General features: G+C 36.9%; 1 protein-coding gene across 2 annotated transcripts in view; it reads left to right on the forward strand.

Moving 5' to 3' along the window:
• Nucleotides 1-26,891, forward strand: part of XRCC4 (X-ray repair cross complementing 4) — a 183,930-nt gene that overhangs the window by 99,417 nt on the left and 57,622 nt on the right. For both annotated transcript variants that reach the window (XM_038170381.2, XM_027446191.3), the window contains exon 7: nt 19,763-19,907. In XM_038170381.2, coding sequence (XP_038026309.1) covers nt 19,763-19,907 — 145 coding nt within the window. The remainder of the gene's footprint in view (nt 1-19,762; nt 19,908-26,891) is intronic.

The raw sequence follows: 26,891 nt of genomic DNA on the forward strand, positions 1-26,891 counted from the left end.
CTTACTCACAGTTTGCTTTAACCAAGACTGATTGTAGACTGCCTGAAAACGTAGTTCCCTAATTTCCTCATTTGACAACAGCAAATCTGAGTCACAGTCCCCAGTGCTTGCTTGTTTTAGACTATGTAGCCAGGTGTGCTTAATAAACTTCCCTACAAAACAGGGCTACGTGTTTGTGCGGCAGCTCAGTGAGAAATGACCCTTTATGCAGGAGGTTAAAAACATGTTGATGTTTGTCCTCCAGTTGAAGCTGCTTGTAAATTCTTTCTGATTTGAATTCGGTTCCATTCAGAAAAGGTCAGCTCAAATGTTGTCAGCTACCTTGATTTTAAAGGGAAAATTCTCAGTGGTATTGTGTAGCCCTGTTCCTTAAAATAAATTCATCCTGTTAACAGGTATCATGGGGATAGAACACCCAACCTAACTTGAAGACTCTGGCTGAATGGTTACAGCCAAACGCTTAGGTAACCACAGCGTGGTTTATTACTGACTTAACATTGGTAAGCCTCTTGTCTTCAGTTTGTTAGAGTAGCATGTAAGAACTAAGGTGTGGATTTTTGAGCATATTGCTGAAATGGTTTACCATGAAATCATTGTAGTATGCAGCTGTGTGAGTCTATATATCTCACAAGCAGAGGAGAAACATCACTGAAGAGTATTCTTCACGCAAGAAAGTGAAAAGATTGGGGATAGATAGAGGAGGAAGTACAAAAAAAGTATGAATAGTTGATTTTTGAGAAAATGGCACAGAAACAGAAATGTCTTTGCTGATCTAATTGAATGCCTTTGCTGTTGGCTTAATGGCAGCAGAAGAGTGCTGGATATCGTAGGCAAATATTTGCTGAGCTTTTTAGTAATTTCAATTTGTTGAAATACAATCGCTTTGGATGAATATACCTAGAGTTTCTTTTGTATTGGACTTGGTGATAACTATGATAGCATCTTCAATAGCATCTTCAGTCACTATAGCTACATCACTGATTAAAGGAAGACGAGGGAAATTGTGGGCTCTCTCCAGCGGTCACCTGGGATATGGAGAAGGCTGAGGTATTCAAGGGTTTTTTTGCCTCAACCTTCACTGGCAAGAGCTCTAGTCACATAGCCTGGGCCCCAAAAGGCAAAGGTGGGGTCTGGGAGAATGATGAACTGCCCTCTGTAGGAGAAGATCAGGTCTGAGACAATATAAGGAGTCCTAAGGTGCACAGGTCCATGAGACCTGATGCGATATATCTGCAGGTCTTGAGGGAATTGGCACATGTAGTTTCTAAGCCACTATCCATCATTTTTGAGAAGACATGGCAGTCCGCTGAACTTCCCACTGACTGGGAGAGGGAAAACACAAACCCAACTTTTTAAAAGTGGAAAAGGGAAGACACAGAGAGCTACAGTCCAGTCTGTCTCATCTCTATGCCCAGCAGATCCTCCTGGAAACCATGCTAAGGCACATGGAAAATAAGGAGGTGACTAGCAACAGCCAACAGGGCTTCACTAAGGGTCTGACAAATCTGGTGGCGTTCTATGATGGGAGTACAGCACTGGGGGATAGGGGAAGAGCAACTGATGTCATCTGCCTGGACTTCTGCAAAGCATTTGACATTGTCCCCCATTATTATCCTCGTCTCATAGTTGGAGAGACAAGGATTTGATGGGTCTGTTCAGCCTGGAGAAGAGAAGACTCTAGGGAGCCCTCACAGCGACCTTCCAGTATGTAAAGGGGGCTGCAGGAAAGCTGGGGAGGGGCTCTTTGTTAGGGGATGTAGGGATAAGACAAGGGGGAATGGCTTTAAACTAAAAGAAGGTAGGTTTAGATTAGATATGAGGAAGAAATTCTTTCCCCTGAGGGTGGTGAGGCCCCAGACCAGGCTTCCTGGAGAAGCTGTGGCTGCCCCATCCCTGGAGGTGCCCAAGGCCAGGCTGGATGGGGCTTTGGGCAACCTGGTCTGGTGGGAGGTGTCCCTGCCCATGGCAGGGGGTTGGAACCAAATGGTCTTTAAGGTCCCTTCCAAAACAAACCATTCTACAATTTGAATGGTTTTGAACCTATGTACTTGAATACAGTTGAACCTATGTAGAAACACAACTCAGTGGCAGAGCAGGTAGGCTTCTGGTGTTGAATTTCGTAATAGATTAGAAAGCTGGGAATTTTTTGATAGATGTAAAATGTGGATGGATTTTAGATTGTGACTTTTCAATCATTTTAGTGTGCTTACTGTCTTTCATTTTCATATGAAGTGCCTTATTTTCCTTTTACTTCTTTTTTAATGCCCTTCATGTTTAAAAAACATCATACAACAGGAGAAATACAGGAACTTGTTTTGCCATGTGTTTGTCCACAGTGAAAGCATTAACTAGGCATTAGTGTGACAAGCTCAAGTTGTCCCCCATCCCTCCCCCCCACCCAGATAGAGAAGGAAATTAAATACGCATCATCTCCAGTTGCCCAGGAGGGATAAGCTCCTATTGTGCTCTTAGCTTTTGCAGATGAAGCTTTTCATATGAGAATTTTTTATCTTTTCCTCAAGGTGGAGAACAGAGAGTATTTTCTTTCTGGAATTCCTACTTTATATTGCATGAAACACTTGAGGATTTTAGGTTTTAGGGAGATGTATAAAGAGCTTCTGGCCACCAAGAAGTTAGTAAAGATTTTTGGCAATTGTGACATGAATACATCTGCCTGTTCTCTGTGATGTGAGATGTAGATGAGTTATAAATGATGGAAATGCGACCTTCCCTTTCACACCTGCCTGCATCTAAACTGATCTTTTGAGAGTGAAATGAAAGGTGCTGCTGCACAGCTAACCATTACGCTGAGCAGCTGACCTCAGCCAGTGCAGGTTGATGGCATCACTGCAACAGACCAAGGTGGAAATCAGATCTCTCTTGAGAGTTCTGTCACAGGAGGTATCTCTTGTCTGTGAAATGTGACAGGAATTACAAGATTCTTACTGGAAAAATTTTAAGGGCTTTCAAGATTTCCTTAAAATATTTAGACCGTGAGATTGACGTCAGGCATTTTCATAAAGCATCCACAAGGTCAAAACTGTAACTGGCCTTCTGTTTGTGCATTTGTGCTAGTGAATTATATTATGTTATAGGCTACTGAACAGCTTGGTTCTGTTTATTTTTTTACTTAGATACAGTGCTTCATTTTGGAAATGCCTAGTGAAATAAAACTTCTAGCCATGTGATCAAATAGATATTTAAATACGTGAGTACTTCCTGATTAGCTTTGCGGCATAATTAAATTTTGATAACCTAGTAAAATAAGAGGTGGAAATCATATCTTACTTTGGAAATAAGCATTAATCCTATTGAATCCTGAGAGGAGGAAGGTCTTGTCCACCTTATTCTGGATCTTTGGGGAGGTAGCTATAAAGCCCTGAAGATCTCAGGAGATGAGTTGATTTACTGCTTCCCTGCTTAGACTTCAAGACAAGATAACTAATGATAGAAGAAATACAGTCACCCCACAGTAGGTAGTATATCATCCCTCAGTGTATGCCTTGCTTGTGAGGTTTGACTGATATTTAGGGGATTAAAGTTACTTTTACCTACAAAGAAAGGCCAGCTCTGTGAGTGTTCCTGTGTTCTTTGAAGTGGCATTAAAATTAAAGAGCTACACTGAGCATCCAGATAAGCAGGCACTTTCAGAAGATGTGTATATTTTATGGTTGAAGTATTTTGTTTTAAATAGTTGGGTTTTTTTGTTTTTTTTTTTTTTTAAGCTAAAGCCACAGTAGGGCCATATCCCTGGCCTACTGAGGAGAATCTTCTCTGCATAAACAATGCAAAGTTAGGATAAAGTAACTAGCCTGTAAATTCCCCCAGGCAGGAAACTGTCTGCCAGCGTGGCTGTGTTCAGCTGGGTATGGGGCAGACAGCATTGCTTGGGGAGAAGGGCCTTGGCAGAAGAGGGGGAGAACCCACAAATCCCTGTCTCATCCTGGCAGGAGGCAAGATAAGAAGCTCGTGGTACAGGTTGGGGATGCTCTTTTACAGCTCTTATTTGAGCTTGAATGAGGGCAGCCTGGCTTGCTGCCCCATCTTTCTGCAGCAAGTAGCTGTAGGAGCAAAGGAGAGATGATTTGTTCTCTTTTATTTTTTGGACAAAGTGGGATGTGAGATGGGGGAAAAGTGGCATCCTTTTTAGGGGAGTGTAAACTATATCCCACTTCATTGCTTTCTCTGTAGCATGGCTTCCTAAAATACTATAGCATCGTAGAAAAGTGAAAGCTCATTTGCTGACAGTAACCAGTGATTCAGTCAGTTTTGACTCTTAATCTTTGTGAGAGCGTTTTAACCCTGACGTGTGTCATGTATCTGCATCCAATGTCTGGGATAGGAAACGAGAAGGCATAACAAAAAACAAACCCTTCCTTCCAACAGTCTGGTGTGTCACAGTTGGGCTGCTTGTGTCTCCTGGATACTCAGGCTGACTTTATTCCGCTGCTGTTGCCATTCAGAAATGCACTGCCAGTTTCTTTTGTGGTAGCATTTCAGAATTACCCTTGTTGCAGCTGAATCTGAGAAACTTTACCATTCCTGTCTGTGAGAAAGCAGCATTTTGAACTGCCAAGCTCACGTGGTGATTTATGGTAGGGAAGATCCTAAACGCAATTTCTATCTGTCTTTATTTTCGGTAGATATCCCTGGAAAACAAGATCAACACAGTTCTTGTTATTAGTACAAAACGGTTTTAGAGAAAACATCAGGTGTTTTTGTAGTAAAGGCAGTAAATCACCAAGGTACATAATATTTCCCTTTTAATACCACCAAAAAAAGAGGCTCTAAAATGGCTGCCTTGATATGCAGCCATGCAGGCTAGCAGCAGCCCAGGGAGCAGCTAGCTGCACGAGCTGGGACCTCAGCAGCAGGCAGGAATGTCCTCCTTCAACTCATCTGGGTTGCAGCTCTGCTTGACTTTTTCAACGTTGGGAAGGATTTATTGCGTGAAATGAAATTTCATATTCAGGGACAGGTGAGTTGGGTAATCATGTTAAAACCGTATGTTTGACAGAATAGTCAGGGTGGTGTGTTTTTCCTTGTTAATTCAGAGCTTGTGGAAGAAAAGAGGAATCCGCTGTAAACCTTCTAGCATACTTTTTTTTTTTTTAATTATTTATCTCTCTCTGTATGTGTGTATATATATATATAATTCCTATGTATAGCCTTTACTAGAAAAAAAGGTCAAGAAGGATAGCAGGTGTTTCTCAGGTAATCATATTATTCATCTGCCTTTTCAGGAAATGCAATTTTAAGTGACTGTGTTCATGTGCAGCATGCAATTAGTCCTTTGCTTTATTTTGTGTATTTCCAGCAAACTATCCCAGAATAATACTCTGAATTCTCAATTGGTGTAATTCATTATAGATCCATTAACTTCCAGAGGGGCTACTCTGGTTTATTCTGGCTCAGTTTCTGGCCAGAGTGTGCAATTCTGAATATGTAATAAAAGTGTTAGTCATCTTAACAGCTGTTATTCACATTAGTATTTTGTACTCAGTCCTGGATGTTTTAATGTGTTTTTTTTGTTGATCAACAAAGAGAGTGTTGTGCACAAAAGGGTATGCATGGGCAAGGATTAGATGAATCTTCCTCCGCTTTTAAACTTTATTCTGATGTATTTGCTCTTACACATAGCATTCTGCTTGATGAGTAGTCTAATCAAAGCTGATTATCTGGAAGGATGGCTGCCAAAATAACAGTCAGAACTAGTGAGTATGGGACTGAGAAAAGCACTGTGAAGTTGGTTAAACTTGAGCAGACAGCAAAATAAAAATATTTTTAAATGTCTGATTTTGAACAGGTTGTGATTTTTTTTTCCAAGTCAACTATAGCAGTATAATAATGATTAATCCATTCCATTTAAAGAAAATTATAGGTTCTCAAACATCTTTTAGACAAATGTTATGATGATTGGAAATAATATTAGTTAAAGGCAACACTATTATTTCTAAGGATCAAGCTGTCAAATGATACAGTACTCATGATAGCTGGAGTAGTCATAAGATATAGCCTGCAATCTGAGAAAATATGATACCCAAGATTTCTATATGAAATATAGAATTTCTTTCCATTTGGAAATAGATTAAAATCAAACGGCAGAGTAATTTTCTGCTTATAGGACCTTTATATGGCATCCTGTCATCCCACACATAAGCTAGTGACACAGTTTTACTGTTCATAATTTTAATTTTTCTACATCTTTCTAGTCTGAAACACCTCTTTTTCTCCCCCCCCCTTTTTTTTTTTCCCCAGAACATTCATTATAAAATGATGCCTGCATTCTAACATCTTCAGCAAATTTTGATAGAAATAGCCCACCAACATTCTTTCTTGGAAAACATCAGATTTTCATAGTGTTTCATTACTAGAGCTTAATATGTGTTTTATATCACAGTGATTGGTCCCTTCATTCCATCTGCAGCAAGGTGCTAAAGGAAAAAAAAAAACTCTCGTCAGTCTGGATCAGTCTGTTAATTTAATTGTCTTCTGTTTCTAACATTCTGATTTATTTTTTTCTTAATCTCAAGCAAGCGTATATGTCATTTATTCCCATGTCTTTAAAAAGCAGGCTTAGGAACCAATGGTTAAGCAAAAGTATGTAATCTGCCATTACCATTTTCTGAATTCATATTTGGATGCCTTTGGACGTTTCATTCAAGAAAGGTAGCTATGCTGCCTTTTCTTCACTTCTTTTATTTCATGGACGATCAAGTTATTTTTATTTTTATTTTTTTCCATAAATGAAATAATTAATCTGCATGCACTTACACTGAAAAACCTGCACACATTTTTTATTTTATTTTATTTTTTCTCTTTTTTTCTTTTTCCCAGTGTAAAGGAGGTTTATTTGGCCCCTGTCCTTCACTGATCTTCTGAATAAGTGCTGCAGTAGGGAAAGGATTGTGTATGTAAATCTTATATATTTAAATCTTATTTTCTCCAAGCTCTCTTTAGTTACAGAGAGACTATATTACTTTTCCTAATGAAACCACCTTATCATTACGGTGGCTGTTGTTATGGAGGGATGTGAGGAAGTGTTCAAATCTCCACAGAGCCTTAATAATCTAAATAAATTTTTGGTAGCAAAAATGCATGAAAATCTCCTAATGTAATGAAATTGCAATATATATTCAATATGGAAGAATATTTTCTGCTTTTATACGGATTTGGTGAGCTTTTTAAATTAGTAAGCAGCAACGAATTATTCCTGTATATGGATATCGCCTGTTTTTTGTTTTTTTTTTGGAGTCACTGTTTACTGAGGGAGGAGCAGGGGAATTGAATGAAGCTTTGCTATACAAGCTCTTTTTTGCCCTTAAGTAATTTCTCAGCTTGCTGCGTGCTGCAGAAGTCTAGTCTGAATATCAGAGTGGCTTAGTAGTAAGATTCTTCATCAAAAGCCTGTTATCAAGTGGGTTTGGTGATTTAGGTAACCAACAACCCATTATAGCCTTTTTAAGAAGCATTTGGAAAGGTGCCTCTTGGCCCTCCCGACTGGTGGGGACTTCGGCTGGGGAAGGATACATGGAACATTAGCACAGCTCAGGGCATGATCCCGTCTTTTTTTTTCTGACTGACGAGAGGAGTTTTTGCCATATGGAAAGACTATCCCAGAGTTAGTGGATCCCCGGAGAACAAAGCCAGCTCTTTATAGAGAGTCTGGCTGTGACTCTTGCCATCACACCACACAATCACTTTATCTTGCATCTTAGCTGTGTATCTCAGATGTCTGACCGACTTGGGACTAGGCTATTTGTCATAGTCTTCTGCCATTCATTTTCACCGTTGCCCTGCAAAGCTTCCCTGAATATCTTTCAGCTTGTCAACAAGAACGTGTTTCATCAACAATTTCATGAAGTAGGTTAAAGGCCTGAAGATGAGCTCCTTTTTAACTACATCTTCAGCTGTGGTCTGTTATTGGTGACCTTTGCACACATGAACAATTCAGCCTGATCGGTAGAGGTCTGCAGATGTCCAGAGAGCAGATAAAGAAAAACAGCCTGGGTCAGAATGTAAACACGAGCCTTTAGCCCAATAATAAGTTTTATGATCCATTCATGGTGAATAATAAATGATGAATAAAATTTAAGGTTGTGTTATATATGTGTCTTACAGAGTTGTAAGTGTTTAAATGTTTCTGAATATAAATAAAAGTTGTGATAAACTAGACCAGACTCATTGTTCTGTTTAAGGCATTTTAATTGATAATTTTTTGTTAGTCGTATATTAAAGTCTTTATAAATTATCAGATTCCAAGTGCAATGCTCTTTAAGTGTTATAATAAATATTAATGTATTGCTGCTTCCGAAGTACTTATTGAGGTCTTTACATTTCTTTAAATATATTCTCAGAACCTCTTAGAGGAGCCAAAATTACCTGTAGCATTTTCCATAGCAAAATTATCCTGTGATGTTGATTGAAACTGTGCCAGTGCATCTGCCGTAAAAACGTTAATGTCATGTCTGAGTGAGACACATGCACCTTCTATGCTCATCATTTCTGAATCCATTATAAGACCTAATGGCAGCTGTATATAAAGACATGCCATAATGACATCTTAAATGCTGTCTTTAAATTCACAGCATGAAAAGCCTTTTAGAAACACTGTGTATGAAAAAAGCAGCTAGCTAACAGCAATTTATGGGTAATATTCCTGGTATGTCTTTGATTTAGTCGTGTTTTTATATTAATTTCAATAGAAATAAATGGTTCCAGAAATCTAATGGTGTAAATAGAACTTTGTTCCTGGTGGATGACGCTTGAGACCTTAGGTCAGCTTGCTTGTTTCACAGCAAACGTTAGATAATGCATGCCAGAGTTTGGAAGTATATCTGCTGGTTGTACAAGAACAAATATATGTGTGTAATATATATATATATATATATATACACACACACACACACACACACACACACACACACAGATATATATATCCGATGAAATAAAAATCTAAATTATCTTACATTTGGAAAAAAAAAAAAAGCTTTCCACGTACAAAAAGCATGATGTGAATATTCCAGAAATCCTTTCTGTAGCAAGACTATTAGGAAAAGCATCAGCTTCTTGTGATACAGTCTTTCAGAAGGATGGCGTTGGCTGTCTTGTTATAATTCTGCCCAGGAACTTGTATAGATACTTTATGAACAGGGACCTTTTATCATTGACCTCAATTCTTATTAAAGTTAGAAAAAGAAAAAGGGAAAAGGTGGAAAAAAAAAAAGGTAGTACCAAATCATACAGGCTTCACAAAAAAATTCTTGAAATTATCACTTAAATCCAGAGGATGCTGAAGCAAATCACAGGCTTTTCTGTGAATGTGTCCTGGAGTCACACCTAACTTCCATGCATTTCACTTCAGTGTTCAAGACACTGAATACTTCAGATAGTTTCAGCTTTATAAGGTTTACTTCTTTTGTGTTTTTTTTTTGTTTGTTTGTTTGTTTTGTTTTTAATATATGGCTAAATTTATTTTCTTAATTTCAATGTTTTATACTACTGACATGACCTTTGATCCTGCCAGTACTACTATTGGATTTATATTAATTAGACTTAATCCTTTCAATTCCTTTATATGAACACTGATTGGTTGATTACTATAATGTATTTTCAGTTGCTGAAGAATGTTGCTGGTCATCGGAGTGGCTCACCTGGCCAGTAGATCCCAAGCTTATCTGTGTCTGAGCCTTGCTTGACAAAACCAGCCATTTCCTTATGGCTACCTGCCTCAAGATTCACCATTTCCTCCTAGGAACGTTTCCTCTTAGGGACCACCCTACCAGTCTCCCTGCCCTCTCCATCAGAGCAGAGCAGAGGGGGACAATCCCTTCCCTCACCCTGCTGGCCACGCTGCATTTGGTGCAGCCCAGGGTGTGGTTGGCTTTCTGGGCTGCAAGTGGGGCAGTATCAAATGTTTTGCACAAGTACAGGTAGATAATGTCAGTTTGTTCTTCCCTTATCCATCAACCCTGTGATCAAGTAGCCATCAGGTAACCATTGTGGCTTACACACGAGGAACTGAGCACGCATTTTCATCAAGATCATTGGTAGGATCAGGAACAGATCTCATGTCCTCCTGACTGTAGTGCAAACTTTTTAATTTTAATTTTAAGTTGACTTGGAAAAAAAAAATCACACCCTGTTCAAAATCAGACATTTAAAAATACAATGCAGTGCACATTGAATAAGTTTTATCCATATAAATTTATTTGTAGTATGGGATGTCAGAAGATTGTGGGTGTTGGGAATAAGTGATTAAGCCTATATTCTGCTTATAGGTTCCAGGAGATTTTATCCATGTTTAGGTAACCAAGGATGACTTGAGTATCAATATGTAGCCACTAACAGATATTTTCTTGCACCTTGTTGAAATTAAATCACGTTATGTACAAAACATCTATAAGTGATGGTGATTTTTAGTTGACTAGTACATAAACGGAATTAAAATTGGAGGAACTAGAGGTAAAAGGCATGTTAGTAATCTTCTGAGTAACCAACCACCCTTGACTACTTCCAGTATTTAGTGATGCAGAACCATTGTATAAACTGCAGGAGATGCTTTTATTTCATTTTTGCCCCATTAATGCTTATTCAGTGTTTTTCATCTGAGAATAAATTTTTGAATGATTATCCTTTATCTGATCATAAATTACATATGTTCATGTGGAGGGGCAGTTTTAATGTATCTGTCTGAGGTTCCAAGGTTAAAAACACATCTTTATGAAGAGAATAGTGCTTGTGTCACTTTTAGTGTAAGTTCTTAGACTAAATGACATTCAAACTCACAATCCATCTTTTTGTGTCTCAAAGAAAACAGATAGGACCACACATTGTTTATGTTGCTAATATAAATACCATAAATAGCAAAATAGCTTTTGAACTGAGTGTAATCTTTGCATAGATTTTATAGTATTTTGTCACTAATCTGTAGTAAATCATGTGCAGACAAGCTCCTGTTTAAATATAGATTCTTATTTTAGATTTTTCCACCTTTAGTGAACCTGAAGCAGAAATATCTATACTCCCCTAAATGGAATTTTAAATATAATTGAAAAAAATATTAGGGTAGCCTAGAAGGTACTATACAATACCATTATCAATAGAGGTTAGCAATTCAATGCCAGCATCATGAAAACATACATTTTGTGTACTTATTACAGCCCCTTGCTTTCCTTGAGTTATGCTGGTTTCCTCAAAAAGTTATTTAATGGTAAAAGAAATCATTCTTGTGCCATGAGAGTCTTGAGATTCGTCCATTTCAAACCACTCTGTAGTAAATTCGGGTGATTATATAGGTTATGGCCTGAGTAGAGCTTGCACTTCTCTGTTTTTAAGACTACCTTCTCTAAACAGTAGTTAGATCTCTCGGGCCTGATGATCCCTGCAGGCTTCTCAGTAAATAAAAAATGCTGCATGTCAAAAAAATGATCTTCTAAACTAGTTTCCTTGTACACACATGCCCTAAATAGCATTACAGACGACCATTTTGCATAAAGGTTAGCAAAGTAATCTCTTACTGATCTCAAGTCAGTAAGTAAGCAAAGCAATTATCATAGTTCAAACTCTTCTTTAAGACTGGCTTTCAAATGTCAGGCTCCACAGAGCTAGACCGTGGGTTAGACTTAGTAAGAGGTATAATCTGACATGTAGGGTAACCTCAGAGGTGATACTTGGAAGCCCACCTCTGTCAGTGCCAGAGCTGGAGTACACTGCATGGACTCAGGAACATAAGCTATAGACACCAGACAAATTTATTGGGCAGCACTGATGCCAGCATTGGGTGGAATTCCAGTCATGATGTATATGTTTTACATGTGTAATGAGAAATGATTTTGGGCTCCACCACTTCACATTGAGTTGAAGGATCACAGCCCAGAATTTTTTTCCAAAGCTTTTCTTAGCTTCATGTTTTTAATTCTTCTGTCTGTCTGTTTTGTTGTTTTGTTTATTTGACCTGCATGTTGTTTCATATCTCCTGGGGACACTGGTCAGAAGCCTCCTACCTCCACCCTGGGTGGTACAGATGATCCAAGTAGGACATTCAAGGGAGTCCAGAGAATGACTCCAATAGGCACACCCGGGACAGTGAGCTCATCCAGACCTTTTCAGATGAACACTTTTTAAATGCTCTTCCCTGAACTTGAATGTGCTGGCATGCTAGATGACCATGCATCCAACCATGGTACACAAGAATTAGTTTCATCAGGCAGAATTAATACAGAATTTCAAAAAGGATTCAAGGGCGAGAGATGGAAGAGGATTTCGAAAACTGCACACAATAAATCTGGACTTGCAGTGGAACACTAAGGCCAGAGCATGTTGTTGCTGAGCAGCCCAACTCTTTACCTTTGGCTAGTCGAAATCCACAAGGCATCTGAGTTGGCAACATTGTCTTTGTTTCTGTCAAGCACCCCCAAAACAAACAAACAACAACAACAACAACAAAAAACAAACAGCAACTTTAATTGTTAGTATGTTCTATGTATTGAAATAGCAGTCTCTTAGCTTTCACCGCTTCGTAACAGAGTGTCTTACCTATGACCCCAGTGTCAGGAGAGATTTGAGCACATTATGAAGCTTTCCTGTTACATTGTAAGGCGAGTACCAATACGTACACATAGGTTCTAGAGATGTCTTCATACATGTATGCTGCATGCAATGAGTGTTTCCAAAATCTCTGTTATTGATATATCATAATCCTTGACAACATTTTAAACTGGTGATTTTCTTAGAATTATGGCATTACTAAACTATTTTTAGCAACATACCCTATTCTGGATTATTAAAAATGAGTATCTCATCTATTGAAGTACGTATGGTCATTGAAATATCCTGTATTAAATTATTTTTTAAAGGGATTCTGCTAGGGATCATGATTTTGATGATTAAAATTAAAGAGCTCCTTCACAGTCTCTGCAGATTTTGTGAAAACACATTCTTTTTTTCCTCTTGCATATTCTGACATATGAAAAAAGACTTTTTCATGCCTCCTGACCAAACTTGTTATTTTCAATTTTAGCCTGATTTTTTTTTTTTTTCTTTTGGCAATCTGGTTTAAAGACAGTATGAGCTAGTAACAGCTGAGCACCTGAGTTTTCTCAGATAAGTAAGCACTGAGAAGTAAACCATATGTCAAGCAAATTTTTATTTAAACTTGAGAAAGTTTCACTGCAGGTTTGAAATAGTATTTCTTAGCTGAAGAAGAGATTTGTATTTTGAAAATATTTGAAAAAGTTTGACATTAGAATAGACTTTGCAAATAGAAACATGTAGGACATAGGGCAGTTTGTCAGTGGTAATACAGTCTTGCAGTGTGAAATGTAAACTTCCTTACTGAACTGAATACAATTTATAAATTTTGTATAGCTGGATCTAAACTTTTTGCTGGAGTTGCTTTAAAATGTGTCTTCATAAACACTTCCCATGGTGATATTCTCTATAAAAATAAACGTTAATAAATAACTGACAGAGAATTTATAGAACTGCAGTCTTAACTGCCTTTAGGCTCCAGGGGATTATGGTACAGTATAGTCAAATTTATACAAAGAACGAAATGTAAAATAGAAAAAAAAAAGAAAAAAAAAGCTAGAGAATGATTCTTACTGTTTTCCTAAAATTAAAATAATGACATATTCCTGTTACTTTCACTAAAGCATACACACGAACTATAAACACCACTGTTTAATTTGTGATCTCTGAGTGATCTATAGGGATCTATTTCTTGTGAAAAATTATGGCCAAAGTGTGTGTGTTATAAAGTATAATTTTAGCATAGGTAGGAGTGGTATTTCCTAAATTGCCTGTCAAAAATGACTTAATCCTACTTTGCAGGAATTGCCTACATCAGTCAGACACATTCATTTCCATACCCATTCATTTAGGAGACTCTCTGCTGAGAATGTCAAAGAGATGCTAATTATTATCAGCTCTGGTGATCCCTTGGGAATTAGGCTGAGACTGAGAAACCACATAATTACTGAAGTTACACTATAGTCAAGGATTAAAGTGATGAGTTCTGCTCCCTTTCTGCTTTCATTCATTTATTTATTTATTTATTTATTTATTTCCTGGCTTGAGCAGCAGCTGTCACATGCAGTCCTTGCGCACTTTAGATGGTTGTTTTGTGAGCACTTTGTCCTCTTCCAGGCCGGTTTATCTGCTGCCAATGCTGTGCAAGGGCAGGAGCAGAGGGGCTGTAAACATTGTAGGTGTAGCCTGGTGGTTTCCTAAAGAAAATGTCCCTTGAACAAGGGACTTAATTAAGTTAAATCATCTGCTTCATTAAAGCAGAGCAGAGCGTGGAAGTTCAGCTGAGTAACTTTATGGATCATGCTACCTGGATATAAGCAGAATTTAAGCAGGAAATTCTGTTCCATTAACAGGGGGTACTCTGAGAGGTATTTAACAGATGTTTGGCAGCATTACTATCTGATAAACTGAACAAATTCTAGTAACTGGTCATAAATCCTTACTACTCTGAAGGAATAAGTCCTTATTACTCTACAGAAAAAGGAATTGGGTAAATTTTCATTCAGAGCAGAAATTCTAACTGGCAGACTTTTGTATTGTTGTCGATAAAATCTTTAGGATAGGAGGTTTAAATAAATCACGGTCCTTTTATTGAGGATGAAGTGTTCATTTCCTTTGTAAATTCTTCTGATCCAGGAAGAAAACATATTTATTTCTTTTTTTTTCTAATTTCAAATTCCTTATTGCAAGCAAAGCAAGTTCAGAGTATTAAATAATTTTTATTATGTGGGTCATGACAGAAATTTACATTTTCCTTGAACCCATTTGACATTGATGACTGATTTTGAAATTGTTCTGATAATTCAGTAACATAAATCTTATAGTAGTAGGCTGTTCAAATATGTTTTTCTGTGCAGTGTTTCCTTTTCTGGATTGACTGATTAACATAAAATTAGTCCAGTATCATAAGCAGTGGAAGAAATCCCATGAGACCTATGACTGTAGGGCTCTATTTGCAAAGGACACTTCCCATTCTACTGTAAGTCAGCATGCTGAGAAGTACAAACATTCAGAGAGAAAAAATGGTTCGGTCAACTGAAAAAAAAATAAAAACCAGTATTTAAGACAATCAAAACCATATTTGAGGCTAATTACCAGTGAGACAGAGGAATAAACAAATGAGAAGAGCGATGTCATCTTCAACTGTAAATATTGAGGACCACATTCTGCTCTCATCCACATTACATTAAAATAGATCATTTGCAAAATGGTATTAAAGTGCATGGTTTTATCTGGGCCTATGAGGAGCAGTTTAGCTAAGCAAGTGTGGCAGCTCAACCAGTTTTTTTGGATGACAGGAATGTATTAAATGAAGAGATCTGTTCTTGCATCTTAATATATTCTAACAAGGTGAAGGGAAGTTATTTCTATAACTGTGCTTGCTATACATAAAATGGCATCAATTACAGTTTTTTTGTTGCTTGCACTACAGCTCTCAGGAATTTGGATGTTGAGTATATTTTATGTGTATGTGAAGTTAACATCATTGCAGGCAAATAGGTTGCTCAAATTTAGAATGTTTCTACTCAAGTTTTGCTTATATGGTTCAATATATATGTATATGTATATTATGGCAAAACTCAGCTTTTAGTGCTGGTTCTAGTCCTTTAATGAGTGTAGAGTTTCTATAGAGAAAAAGAGCTGAATGCTGTTTTCTCATGTGACTTCAACACTGCTGTGAACAATTAGACACCTCCCACCTGTAGAAGTTTTGTTATGGGTGATGATATATGAAGAATGTTTTTGTTGTTCGTTTGTTTTCCCAAATTGTTAGGTGGGTATGATAGATTGGAAGTATTTGTTTAAAGAAGTCACTTTTGTATATCAATAAATTAGTGCAGAAGTCTGAGAGATATGTTAAAATACAACTGGACTGCCTATCTTCAACCAAACTATACAGATTTATTTTAAAATGCCTGTAGTTTTGGGGAGTCATGGTGTCTGCCCAGCTAAGGCTTTGGCATTTCATATACTTTTCCTTCAGGTGTGTGCCTAGATCAAGTTGCCATTTTTGTGCTTTTCTGTGAGATTTTAATCATGGTATGGCAGAGCTAGACTATGTTTCATTCAACCATTTTAAGCATCAATTTGAAACGAGTTTAGTTTCTCTTCCTGCACAAGAAATGACAGCAGGCCAAAACAAGTATTTAAAAGGGTCACATTCTTATATGAAGTGCTTAGTCTTCTTTAACGGTTTCCTAATAATGCAAAAATTGTTATGTAATTTGGAAAATGTAGAAAGGTGTTCCTCACTGTGTTGTAGGACAGGGTCTTGACGCCATCAGTTGAATTAGCTGTCTGCCCATCTCATTGCTCGCGGGTTCCCTGCTAAGGTTTTTCAGTGGAGCTGGGCATTTCCCCAGGCCGTGCCTGGCAGGCTGGAGACTGCAGAGAGCTTGCAAGGGCTAGGGCCGTTCTGTGTGGGTGCAAGGGGCTGTGGAGCAAGGCTCTTGGGTTTCCGGGAATGGCTCCAGGTTCTTCTGTACCAGAGTAAAGGCATCTTCTGTTTGCAGGCTGCAGGGTTAGGGGACAGTTATTGATTTCATTTCGCTCTGACTCTTCCAAACCAGGGGAAGATATTTTTAGTTTCCACTATAAATTTATATCTAGGATATCCTTTTTTATTAGAAAAGTCCCCCTAAGTGTCAAGTAATAGCAGTCTTCAAAATGACAATAAAAAATAAATCAAGCATTTTTACTCAAAGTCTTTAAACTTCTTTGCAGAAATATTCTTTTAGCACTTAAACTATGTTTCCCTTTAATACTGTCTTGTCAATCTTGTTTATTACAACTGTCATCTTTACAAGGCATGCTATATATTTGGAACATTTCTTGATCAACATTTGTTGTTTTATAGGGTTTATTTACTGGCTTTATTCATACAGCACTCTTTCCTCTATTTAAATTGCTTCATTTTTTCTCACAGGTATGATGGTAATCCATACTGTATTCTATAATTTCAAACTATGAAACTTAATTTAGTAAGAAGTAAAGGAACTTTACTTCCTTAAAATGGTAACAAAAATTAAACAATGAAAAAAGAAATCAGAATGAAAAACTCAGTTTGTAATCAAGACTGTCCCCCATTATTCCAAATGCTCTTGTGTCAAGCAATGAATATTTTTATTCTGAAGCTTTCTTTGGCCTTTAGTCAAGTACTATAAATGAATCCCTTAATGACATTCATTTCTGGGCAGTAGTTGTAGGTATTAGTTTAAAGTCTTATGGAGATGCAAGATATTTTAAGCTTCAAGTCTATGTCATCTTTTCGTTAGAGGTTATAACCATAGTGGTAGCTAGGGTTAAAAAAAAAATACAGTAAAAAAAGCCTATGGTGATGAACTGTTATGTACGAGCCGGTCTACTGCTACTCATAATAAAAATTATTGCAGAGGTTTATCATTTAGGTCTATGTTTTTTATTCTTTTATTTTAACAGGTCATAAGAGCAAAATTTGTTTTCATTGGGAAGATTTCTTTGAGGTTTGGGTAAAGAATTAGACCCTTTCCCAGGCTGAGGTTGGGAAATAAATGCAATATATATACTGCAATGACTAATATTTCTCTTCCATTTACCTCACATGAGCATGAACAGGACAGTTGCAGAAGACAAACAGGATTTGTGTCTAAACAGTATGCAATGCTGAGCCTGAGCACCTCTCTACAGAGTGCCATTATATATTCCACAATTATAAGCACAGAGGCATTATTTAACATCAGCATTGTGATAGGTTTATATATGCAGTTAACCTTTGGATCTACTTTTTGTCAAAGGAGAGTCTGAGAGGACAACAACGACAAGGAAAAATAAGAGCTATGATGATCAAATTACTCAAATTTGTTGCTGTGTGGTTCTTTATATGGTTCTTGACAGTGAACTATTTTATGTGTTTTAATTAAGAAGGGGCTGACTTTGGGAACTGATTTTGGAATATACAAAATAGTAGATGTATTAGGTATACAGGTATACTACTCTGAATGTGCTGTCAGTATATAGTAACAAGCAGTAACAAACAAAACATGAACCTGTTTTCAGCATTTAGTGCTGGAAAAGTATGCATAGCTAGTTAAAGTTTAGAGTGCAGGATTAGGCTGTAACTTAACCTTTTTCAGCATTTATTACAGGCAGTGTACCTTGTCTGTACTGGACTTTGAAACTTGTTAATTAGTTTGTGCCTTGGAAATATGTCAACTAATGCCTGCTTTCATCCTACAAAGATCTGTAAGTCTATGTTGTATAAGTGTAGTCCATGCTGGTAGAAGCTGGGATGTTCTGATGTTTAAGCATATGCTTATTTGTAATATTTGCAAAGTTGCATTGGCTCTGAGAAGACTGCGTTTGCATGTTGAATTTAGTGGCGATCTTGGTCAGAAAGAGTTTTTTAAGAAATAGCAAAAATATTTCTTGTGGGTTGCATATTTTCTTCTTGTTTCAGTTTCAGAAGAGCTGAATAACAAATGTGAAAGGAATGCAGAAATAGGACCCGTTATTTACTTTCCTTGAAAATCTTCAGTATGAATCTCTTAATTATGGTGTCTTTCATCCATGTAAAGATTAAACCTTCCTAAAACACACAGAAAGTAATAACCAGCGAAGTTACCATAATAGCATCAGCCTCAGTCACCACATTATTATTTAATATATTTCAGTTGAAATGTGTTCTTCTCTGGATGTCATTATCTTAAAAATTTGAAGTAATTAAAGATTTTATTTTTAAAGAAGGCATACCAAATAAAAGCATGCTACAAAGTCTTGATGGCTGGAGTAAAAATGTCTGCATATCTTGTGAGTGTCTAGCAAGGGCGGGTATGGAGGGCTTCTACTTCAGGAGGGATATTATTGTTTTGATGTTAAAGCTCCAAGGAGATAACTGTCAACGCAGAGAGGGGATTGCTTTTTAATTGAGACAATGCATCTTTTATGAATTTACATGTTGAAGTAATATGAATGTGAAAAGTAAATTGTATGTGAATGAATCTGGATACAGCCTACTTTACTTACCTTAGGCAGAGGGCTCAGTGGAAACCTAGGCTGGTCATCCTGTTTCAGGTTCTGAAGAGCAAGGAGTTCTTCCCATTTTCCTACCAGACCGCAGCCACTCTGTCTTTTGGGGAGATTTACTCTGAATTGGGGCCACCTGTTCCATGGGTGGACCGGTAAAGTGTTGCTACCTCATTTCACGTACCTCATTTCTGCTCCAGCCTCAGTGGACAGGCAGCAGGCTGTCCATGCTGTCCATCAGTCTTAGTGGTCATTGCCTCCAGAGAGGCTACAGCAGAACCCTGAAGGATATATGGCCTGGTGGCCTGTGGTAGCACAATGACTGGGACATTATAAAGTACACAGTAGTACATATCATAACAGTACTTGACCACAGAAGCAAGTGTCTTTAAAGGCTTTATTCTAGTGAATATTGAAAACTCAAGTTACATAAGAGTCTACAATGAGGAAGACCATTAGTATATTTCTAGTCCATAACTGCCCTTCTTACTCTCCAGTGACTACAAAGAGATGCCGAGGGAAGCTCATCTTTCTATTTTATATTTGGTCCCTTTAAATTTCCTTTGATGTCATCTATTTGTTTTGACACCAATTTCTGTCAGATCTGAGTCCATCTTAGCAATATAGTGATTTTAATAAAAATAAAAAGTATTTTAAGGATAGTTTGTAATACGAACAATTTGTTTGTCATTGGGGTTCTTGTTAACTATGGTCTTTTTCCTTTTGGCAGCACCAGAACGCAATGATTCCATTCTGGGTAGCCCTGATGTCATCAATACCACTCCAAGACGAAAGAGAAGACAAAGGCCAGTAAAACCAGCTGGAACAGGAGCTAAAATGGCTACTTATGAGACAGAAATGCCAGCAAAGGAAAAGTAAGTACTTTTCAAAACGTATTGAGGTGTTTCTGCACCTACAGATGGTTGTTCTTTTTGTATTTTCTTGTGAAGTTTCATAATATTCAGAGTATTCTGAATATTTTTTGTTGCATTCTTTATAGTCATTTACACTCACTTTATCCAGCTTTGAATGGACGTGAATGATTAAATGCAGTCAGTCCAAAGGGTTGCCATTTGATTGATGGTATCTTGTTCCAAATTGATACTTTTTTAAGACCAATGGTAAATTAGTTTTGATTTTTTTATTTCCATCTTTTATCTGTAGTACTCAATGTGTAATAAATTGTCTAACCAAACATAGGCTCAGACCACAAAGACATTTACAGTGATTATCAAAGATTTCTGTTTTTATTAGCAAGAAATTTATCTTATTTTGACATTAAAGATTGTGACTTGATGCCAGCTATGAATGTTAAAAATTACAATCCCGTTTCATTGGTAAAAGAAATGATTATTTTTGAGAATGGTCTAGAAAAATATCAAATTTTGTTCTTCCATTCTGCTACAGTATTACAATGAACCATGCCCTTTGTCAATTGTATGTAGTCAGACAGTTTGATTTTGAGAGTCTGGCTGTGTTTGCCTGACATATAATTTCACTCTTTTTAGTATTGATTGTGGAAGGAAAACTTCCAGAGGCAAATGATTGCAAAGGAGAGTAGAGAGGCCTTGGGCCGAGTAATCCTCTGTATATGAATATTTGAGTCCTGTGCCCAGGGGAAGGACTGAGATGATATTGATATTTTTGTTATAATTTCTTTGAGTGAGGCAAATTTTAAGAAAAAATAGAGCAGCATTATGTTTTTCATTCTGTGCAAAGCATTTCTAATATGCTTGCAGAATAAAGTCAGAGCTGAATCTGGAGAGTGGCTCTTCTTGTCTATGCCATAATTAGTCATATTTTAAAGCTTACTAAACAGAATATCCATTCTGTCAGATCTTTATCTCTGTTCTAATTTTGCATTTACTATGTATTAATTGCATTGTAAACAACTGGTTAGCACTCCAGGTCAAAGCATTGTCTGAGATGTGACATACCTTACATACGATGGAATATACCCATGAAGATGTGTCTGATAGTAAAGATCTGTATGCTTCTTTCTGATCCTACACTGGTTTACAAAATCAAAGGTGATACCATTCTATCCTGGCATGTGTTTTTTAGTCCTTTAATTAATTAAAAAGTAAATGTAGTAATGGTAGTGCTTGCTCTGTGATCAGATAAGAATGTATTGGATCTCCCTTGTTTGCCTGGAAAATCATAAAAACAGAGCTGCATTCATTTCCATTTTGCTGTTTATTTTTCTCAGTGTCCCTTCTGGGTTCTTAGTTTTCAAACTTCATCTTAAGTCCTTTGCTGGCTGCTAATCAAGCTTTCACTCAATTTGTTTGGCTAATAATTTTTACTTCTCTTCAGCCTGTCAAAAGTAGGAAGATGTAGAATTAGTGTTGTAATCCAGTTTAACAAATACAGCTGTCTCATTTTATGAAGTTTCTTCTGTAATTTACATTGATGGAAAGCTAGATCCTAAAACGGTGTGAAAGGTTTTATCTTAAGCTGGGGTCATGTCCAAAATGTTTTCCAGTATTGTGTCATTTAGCAAAAAATAACAAATCCAAGCAAACCATCCCAGATGCCTGGGGGGGGGAGGGGGCAGGGCAGGGGAAGATGACCTCTAAACTCCTTCACCTTTGGAAGTGGTCCATGGCAAACATGGAAGATGCACAGCCCTTGGAAGTGTGTCATACTTTTCTGTTTGGCAGAAGGATCAAATGACGGATTGTGATCACCTTCCCAAATGCATGACTGAGTCCTTATTTCTGAACTCTCCTGCATGGACCTGCACAAAGATTTGATTCTTTACTTGTAATGTAAATACTCTAAGGTGCTATCTGATAAAGTCATAGCCGATAGTTCTTGCTTCAACAAACTGAAGTTTTTTTAGTGGTGTTTTCCATTTGCAAGTTTTGCTGACATCACCAGTTCTTGTTTCATGTTTGCCAGGTAATGAAAGAGCAGTTACAAACCAAACATCAGGTGCATAGTGTTGTCTTTACATTCCTGCATTGTAACGCAATTGATACAAGATCCTAAATAAAAGGAAAAGAATACATCTTTTGAATGAGATATATTTCTCATTCATCAATAAGATATTTGTATTTTTTTTTGCTTCCCAAACCAGAAATGAGGACCTGAAGGCTATCAATGTATTTTAGACTTTTTTTTTTGAGAATACAGTCTTATGAAACACAGTCATCATGTTATCACATAATAGGAATTATATGTTAAATTTTGTTTACTTCTTGTGAGATTTTAAGAAAGTACCACTTATGCTTAAAGTTAAAAGCATCTTAAGTAAACACAGAGTCATGACAAATGAAAGGATTCTGTTACAACAAATAGTTTAGATTTATGGATTGTGAGACTAGTTATGTAGCAATTCTCTAGTTTTATGGAATGAAAATATGTTCTCAGATATGAACAAGAACACTGAAAAGAATGCAAATAAAATTTTGTTTAACATAGAAATTAGGGCAAAAGGAGCACTGCCTCTCTTATGCTTTGTGTGCAGATGCAGTGGCAAGAAAAGGAGTTATATTATATTTATCTATATAGACGTCTATTATTTGACAATTTATTCAAGGCTTAAATCAATGCTTTTAAGGAAACCTGGATAAAATGAAACTTAGTGAAAGTAGTGTAGCCTTGAGATCAGCAAAGAATTGAGCTAGGATTTGTGGGAAAAGATTTGCTAAATTAACTGCTAAATTATTTGCTGAGATAATAATGTTCTACAGGATGAAGCAGAAATTCAGCATAACAAGTCAGGCACAGAACTGCCACGATTGAGGTTTATCTGTCTTTGTAGCAGGTTGTTTTCCAATCTGAGATATACCAATGAAAGTGAGCACGTCTTTAGGCAGACAGATGCTACTTATAGTAGATAACAGTCAAACTGCAGATCACAATTTATGCATTTTTGAAATGTGACAAAGGAATGTTCTTACAGTTCATAACATGATTGAGTTAGGAAGTAAAATAAAATTATGCTGATACCAGTTAATTGTAATGGTATTTGTGAAGCTTTGACTATAACTTAATATCTGGCAATTTCCTAAGGTGCTGAGCAGAGATAATATGTTAGGCAAGTTAAGATGCAAATTCTACTTTTTGTAATTTGCATTTTATACTTGGAGGAGAAAAATTAATAAAAGCAATCCCAATCCACTTGTAGAAATTATGCTTATTGATGCATTAACCAAATCTCTTAGGGGACTCTGCATATGAATAACACTACTAGCTATGTAGAATATGCATACAATATAGAGGCTTAAGTATATGGCCTGTCAGCCTGAATCCTATACATAACTGGTTATTCCTATAATTATTTTACTCAGGAATATTGGAGAATTTTGGAGGAATTGTATTTGAGAGAAGATAGTATCTACTGAAGATGCTGACAAAAAAGCTTTATAAAAATCTTATAAACTAAGCATAGTCATTGGATACAGAATGCTTAGTTAGATTTGTTTAATCTTCAATATGGACCAAACAATGCTGGAGTCTGTAGTCTAAAAGAAGAGTAAATTAGCAAAAACCTCCCATTTACAGTTTACAATTGTTGCTTTGTTTCCACAAGTAAAAAATGATATTTCTGATTTGGTTTAGCTTTTTTTTTGTTTGTTTGTTTGTTTGTTTTTAATACGGAGATGTAATAAAAGAAAAATATATTTTTTTGAAGGATCTAATTCTTCACACATGGGTCTTATCCTAGGAGGAAAGCTTTGCTGGATAAGACACAACGTTTCGATACCTGATTCCCTGTGCCTCTAAATGTGTTTTTGTACTGAAATTTGACTACTGCTGGTTTAATCCTTCTTGCTTTGATTGATGAAACTGAATGACTATTCAGGCTTACATTTAAACTGAAGGAAAGAGATGCTTTCCCTTTACTTCAGTATGTTTTCTTTTAGCTCCACTGAATTTGATAGGATGCTTGCCACCAGTACTTTAAATCTTTCCCCATGTAAATACTACTATTTCAGAGAGCTCAGAGTGTCCAGCATATATTCGGAACTCCTCAGAAAGACCTTTGTGAAGGAAGAAAATCATACTCGGATATTGTGGGTGGGTACCTGAACAACCACGTATCTTGGCTGCAAAGTACATGTCAAGGAAGTAGAGGTGGCTTCAGAGAGAGGACAGGATGCTCTTGGTGGGGCATTTGTGCCACTTCCAGTGCCATGAGCTGCTCCGTCAGGAGTGGCCAAGGAGAGAATGTCGTTTCTGCTTTGAGTTTTTAAATAAGATTGTCACGGTCCTCACATTCAGTGTTGGTGCTTGACTTGAGGATCTATTAAAGTTAGTCACGCATGTAATTGTGTGTAGGATCAGCTGCATAGTTTGTACCTGTTAATGATAAACGTGTTTTTTGTTTGGTTGGTTGTTTTTTTTTTTCTTTTCATACTCTCATCCCTTTCTGTACTTTTGAAATATTTTTACCGTCTTCATAGGTACATACAATTTATTTGGAAAGAAAGCTCTCGACTTTATATTACAGCACCAAAAGAAGCTAGATTTGCCCTTCTGTTGATAACCTCCCACCCCTTTAAAAGCACTTGGAGCCTGTGCTGTGCCAGGAATCCCCATGGGATCCTCGCTCTGCATGGGTTTGATTTATTGCTTGTGGCTCACGTTTTTGATGTTCTAACACACGGTTTACTCAAAACGTGGTCTGCCACCACTTAGGATGCAGGTAACAAAACCCTTCAGGTAGATTTGTCCTGGAATTCTCAGCGGGTTGCACATAGACATCAGTGTTACTGTCTCACACATCAAGTAATTCTTTCCAGTAAAGGTTTAACCAAGTGAAATTTGGATCCCAATGAAAATGATACCGTAACTTTCTATGGTGCCGGGGGAGTATAAAGTTTACACCGTAACTACCCGCTTTAAAGAAGGATCTTTCTGAGAGCATGTGTTGACATGCCACTTTTTAATACGCTAAATGCATTTATTTGATGCAACTGGAAAGAACTTGTAGAGTTTTGCTTGGTGAGACAGAGCACTCTGATCACAGGTGCATCCTTGCAGTGTCTGTGTACTACAGGGTAAAGTGGTATACATTGCTACCATCATAAATTTGTGAAATGCAGTGTTCAGGAGGCTTCTGATAATTTAATTATTCATGCTGGGACACAGACAGGTTAGGAAATACCTTAGAAACAGACAAGCAGGTTCATTTGAGAATCAAATGTGACAAATTAATTTATTTTCCAGCAGCTGAATTAAGTCCTTTCTGGGTCTCATTCATGTTTGGTATTCCCTTATTTAAGATGAACAGGAATCATTTCATTAAGATGGTTTCTTTCTTTCCTGTAGTGCCACAGCATTGGCAGCAGTAGCAGATCACCAGTCATACCAGACAGACTGTTTTGACTAACCTGCATGCATGCTAAAGGTTGTACTGTAACTCTATGTGGCCTGATGGGAGCTCTGATAAGTGATACTCATCTTCAGTTTTCTGAAATACTTAATCTTGTGTGACATTGGAGCAGAAAGAAGAGCCGTGTTCATTACCTGTGTTGTATGACTTATGGCTGTACAAAAATGGAGTGCAGTCCGAGGAAAAAGAATAGAATCCTTTGATTAAACGCACAAGTAACATCTGTAAAAAAAAAAAAAAAAAAGAAAAAAAGAAAGAAAAAATCAGTAGCAAAACATCTAAAGTAATTCCATAATCAACTGGAATGTATAAGGCAGAAATACACAACAGTACAGTTGCCTTTGTTTTCTGATTATTTATTTTATTTTGTTTTGTTTTGTTTTATTTTACTCTGTTTTATTTGAGCAGTAGATAATTAGAAAGGCTTCCACAATCCATGTGCGAAGGGATGATTTATTTCCATGGAAAGTGCAAAGAATTGGTATCCACATCACCATTTCTTCCTACTCTCGAGGGAAAGAAGGCAAAATATGAAGGCTGAAAGCCTGAGGCAGAGAAAAACGAGCATTATCTACTGACCTCTGAGGCTGCAATTTCTCCCCAGCAAAGCCACTCAGCTCTCTAGTTTGCAGCACATCTCACCAAATTTTGTGTCTAGTAATAGCCTAATAATTGACCGATGATGGATAAGTTATTACTCTGTAGGACAGACAGGATTGTACCCTATGTTTTCTCAGGGCACGTTCTTTAGAGCAGGATTTTATTGCAGTGACAGATCTGGTGAGATATGTATCTCAAATGATTAATCTATAATGTATTTTAATTAAACTGGTAGCTCTGAGATTGTAAAATGATGGATTAAAAAATATAAACAGTATGTTTTTCCACTACCTTTCTGGTAAATCTTTGTGGTTTTTTTTTGTTGTTGTTGTTTTGTTTTGTTTGTTTGTTTGTTTGTTTTTCATGGATCTTCTAATACAGCTTTTATATTGGAACAATGCTGGAACTAAATTTTACATTTTAAGCCTCTTTTAGGTAGTTTTGTGGTTGGTATATTTTAATTTATAGCAGAACAGATTAGTTTTGTTAAACATGTTACCCTGCTGGGGGTAATATAATATTTTAATTTTTAAAATATATTTTTTAACATTTTAATTTTAATGGGATACCCTGTTGGTATTTTACTGTGAGAGACAAAAAAATTTCTTTTCAGGGGTAAATTAAGGCAAGAAACAGAAAAAACTTTGTGTGGCTGAACTAACTGACAGTACTGGAATATTCATTGGATTTTACCGTAGAGCTGCCTACAGTGTTTTTAGTCTTTTGGGTGGAATAGTGGGAAGAAAGAAAGCGAGGACTTTGCTTTAAAGAAAGCAAAGAAGGCAATATTTATACATATATCTAATATTTAAAAGTCCCTTTTAAAAAACCCTCCTTGTGGTTGGTATACAGCGGCAAATGTACACTGTTTTTATGAACACTTCTGTAAAAGGCTTTTGATGATGGTATTGAT

Source organism: Anas platyrhynchos, chromosome Z, assembly GCF_047663525.1.
Source record: "Anas platyrhynchos isolate ZD024472 breed Pekin duck chromosome Z, IASCAAS_PekinDuck_T2T, whole genome shotgun sequence".
Taxonomy (NCBI): Eukaryota; Metazoa; Chordata; class Aves; order Anseriformes; family Anatidae; genus Anas; species Anas platyrhynchos.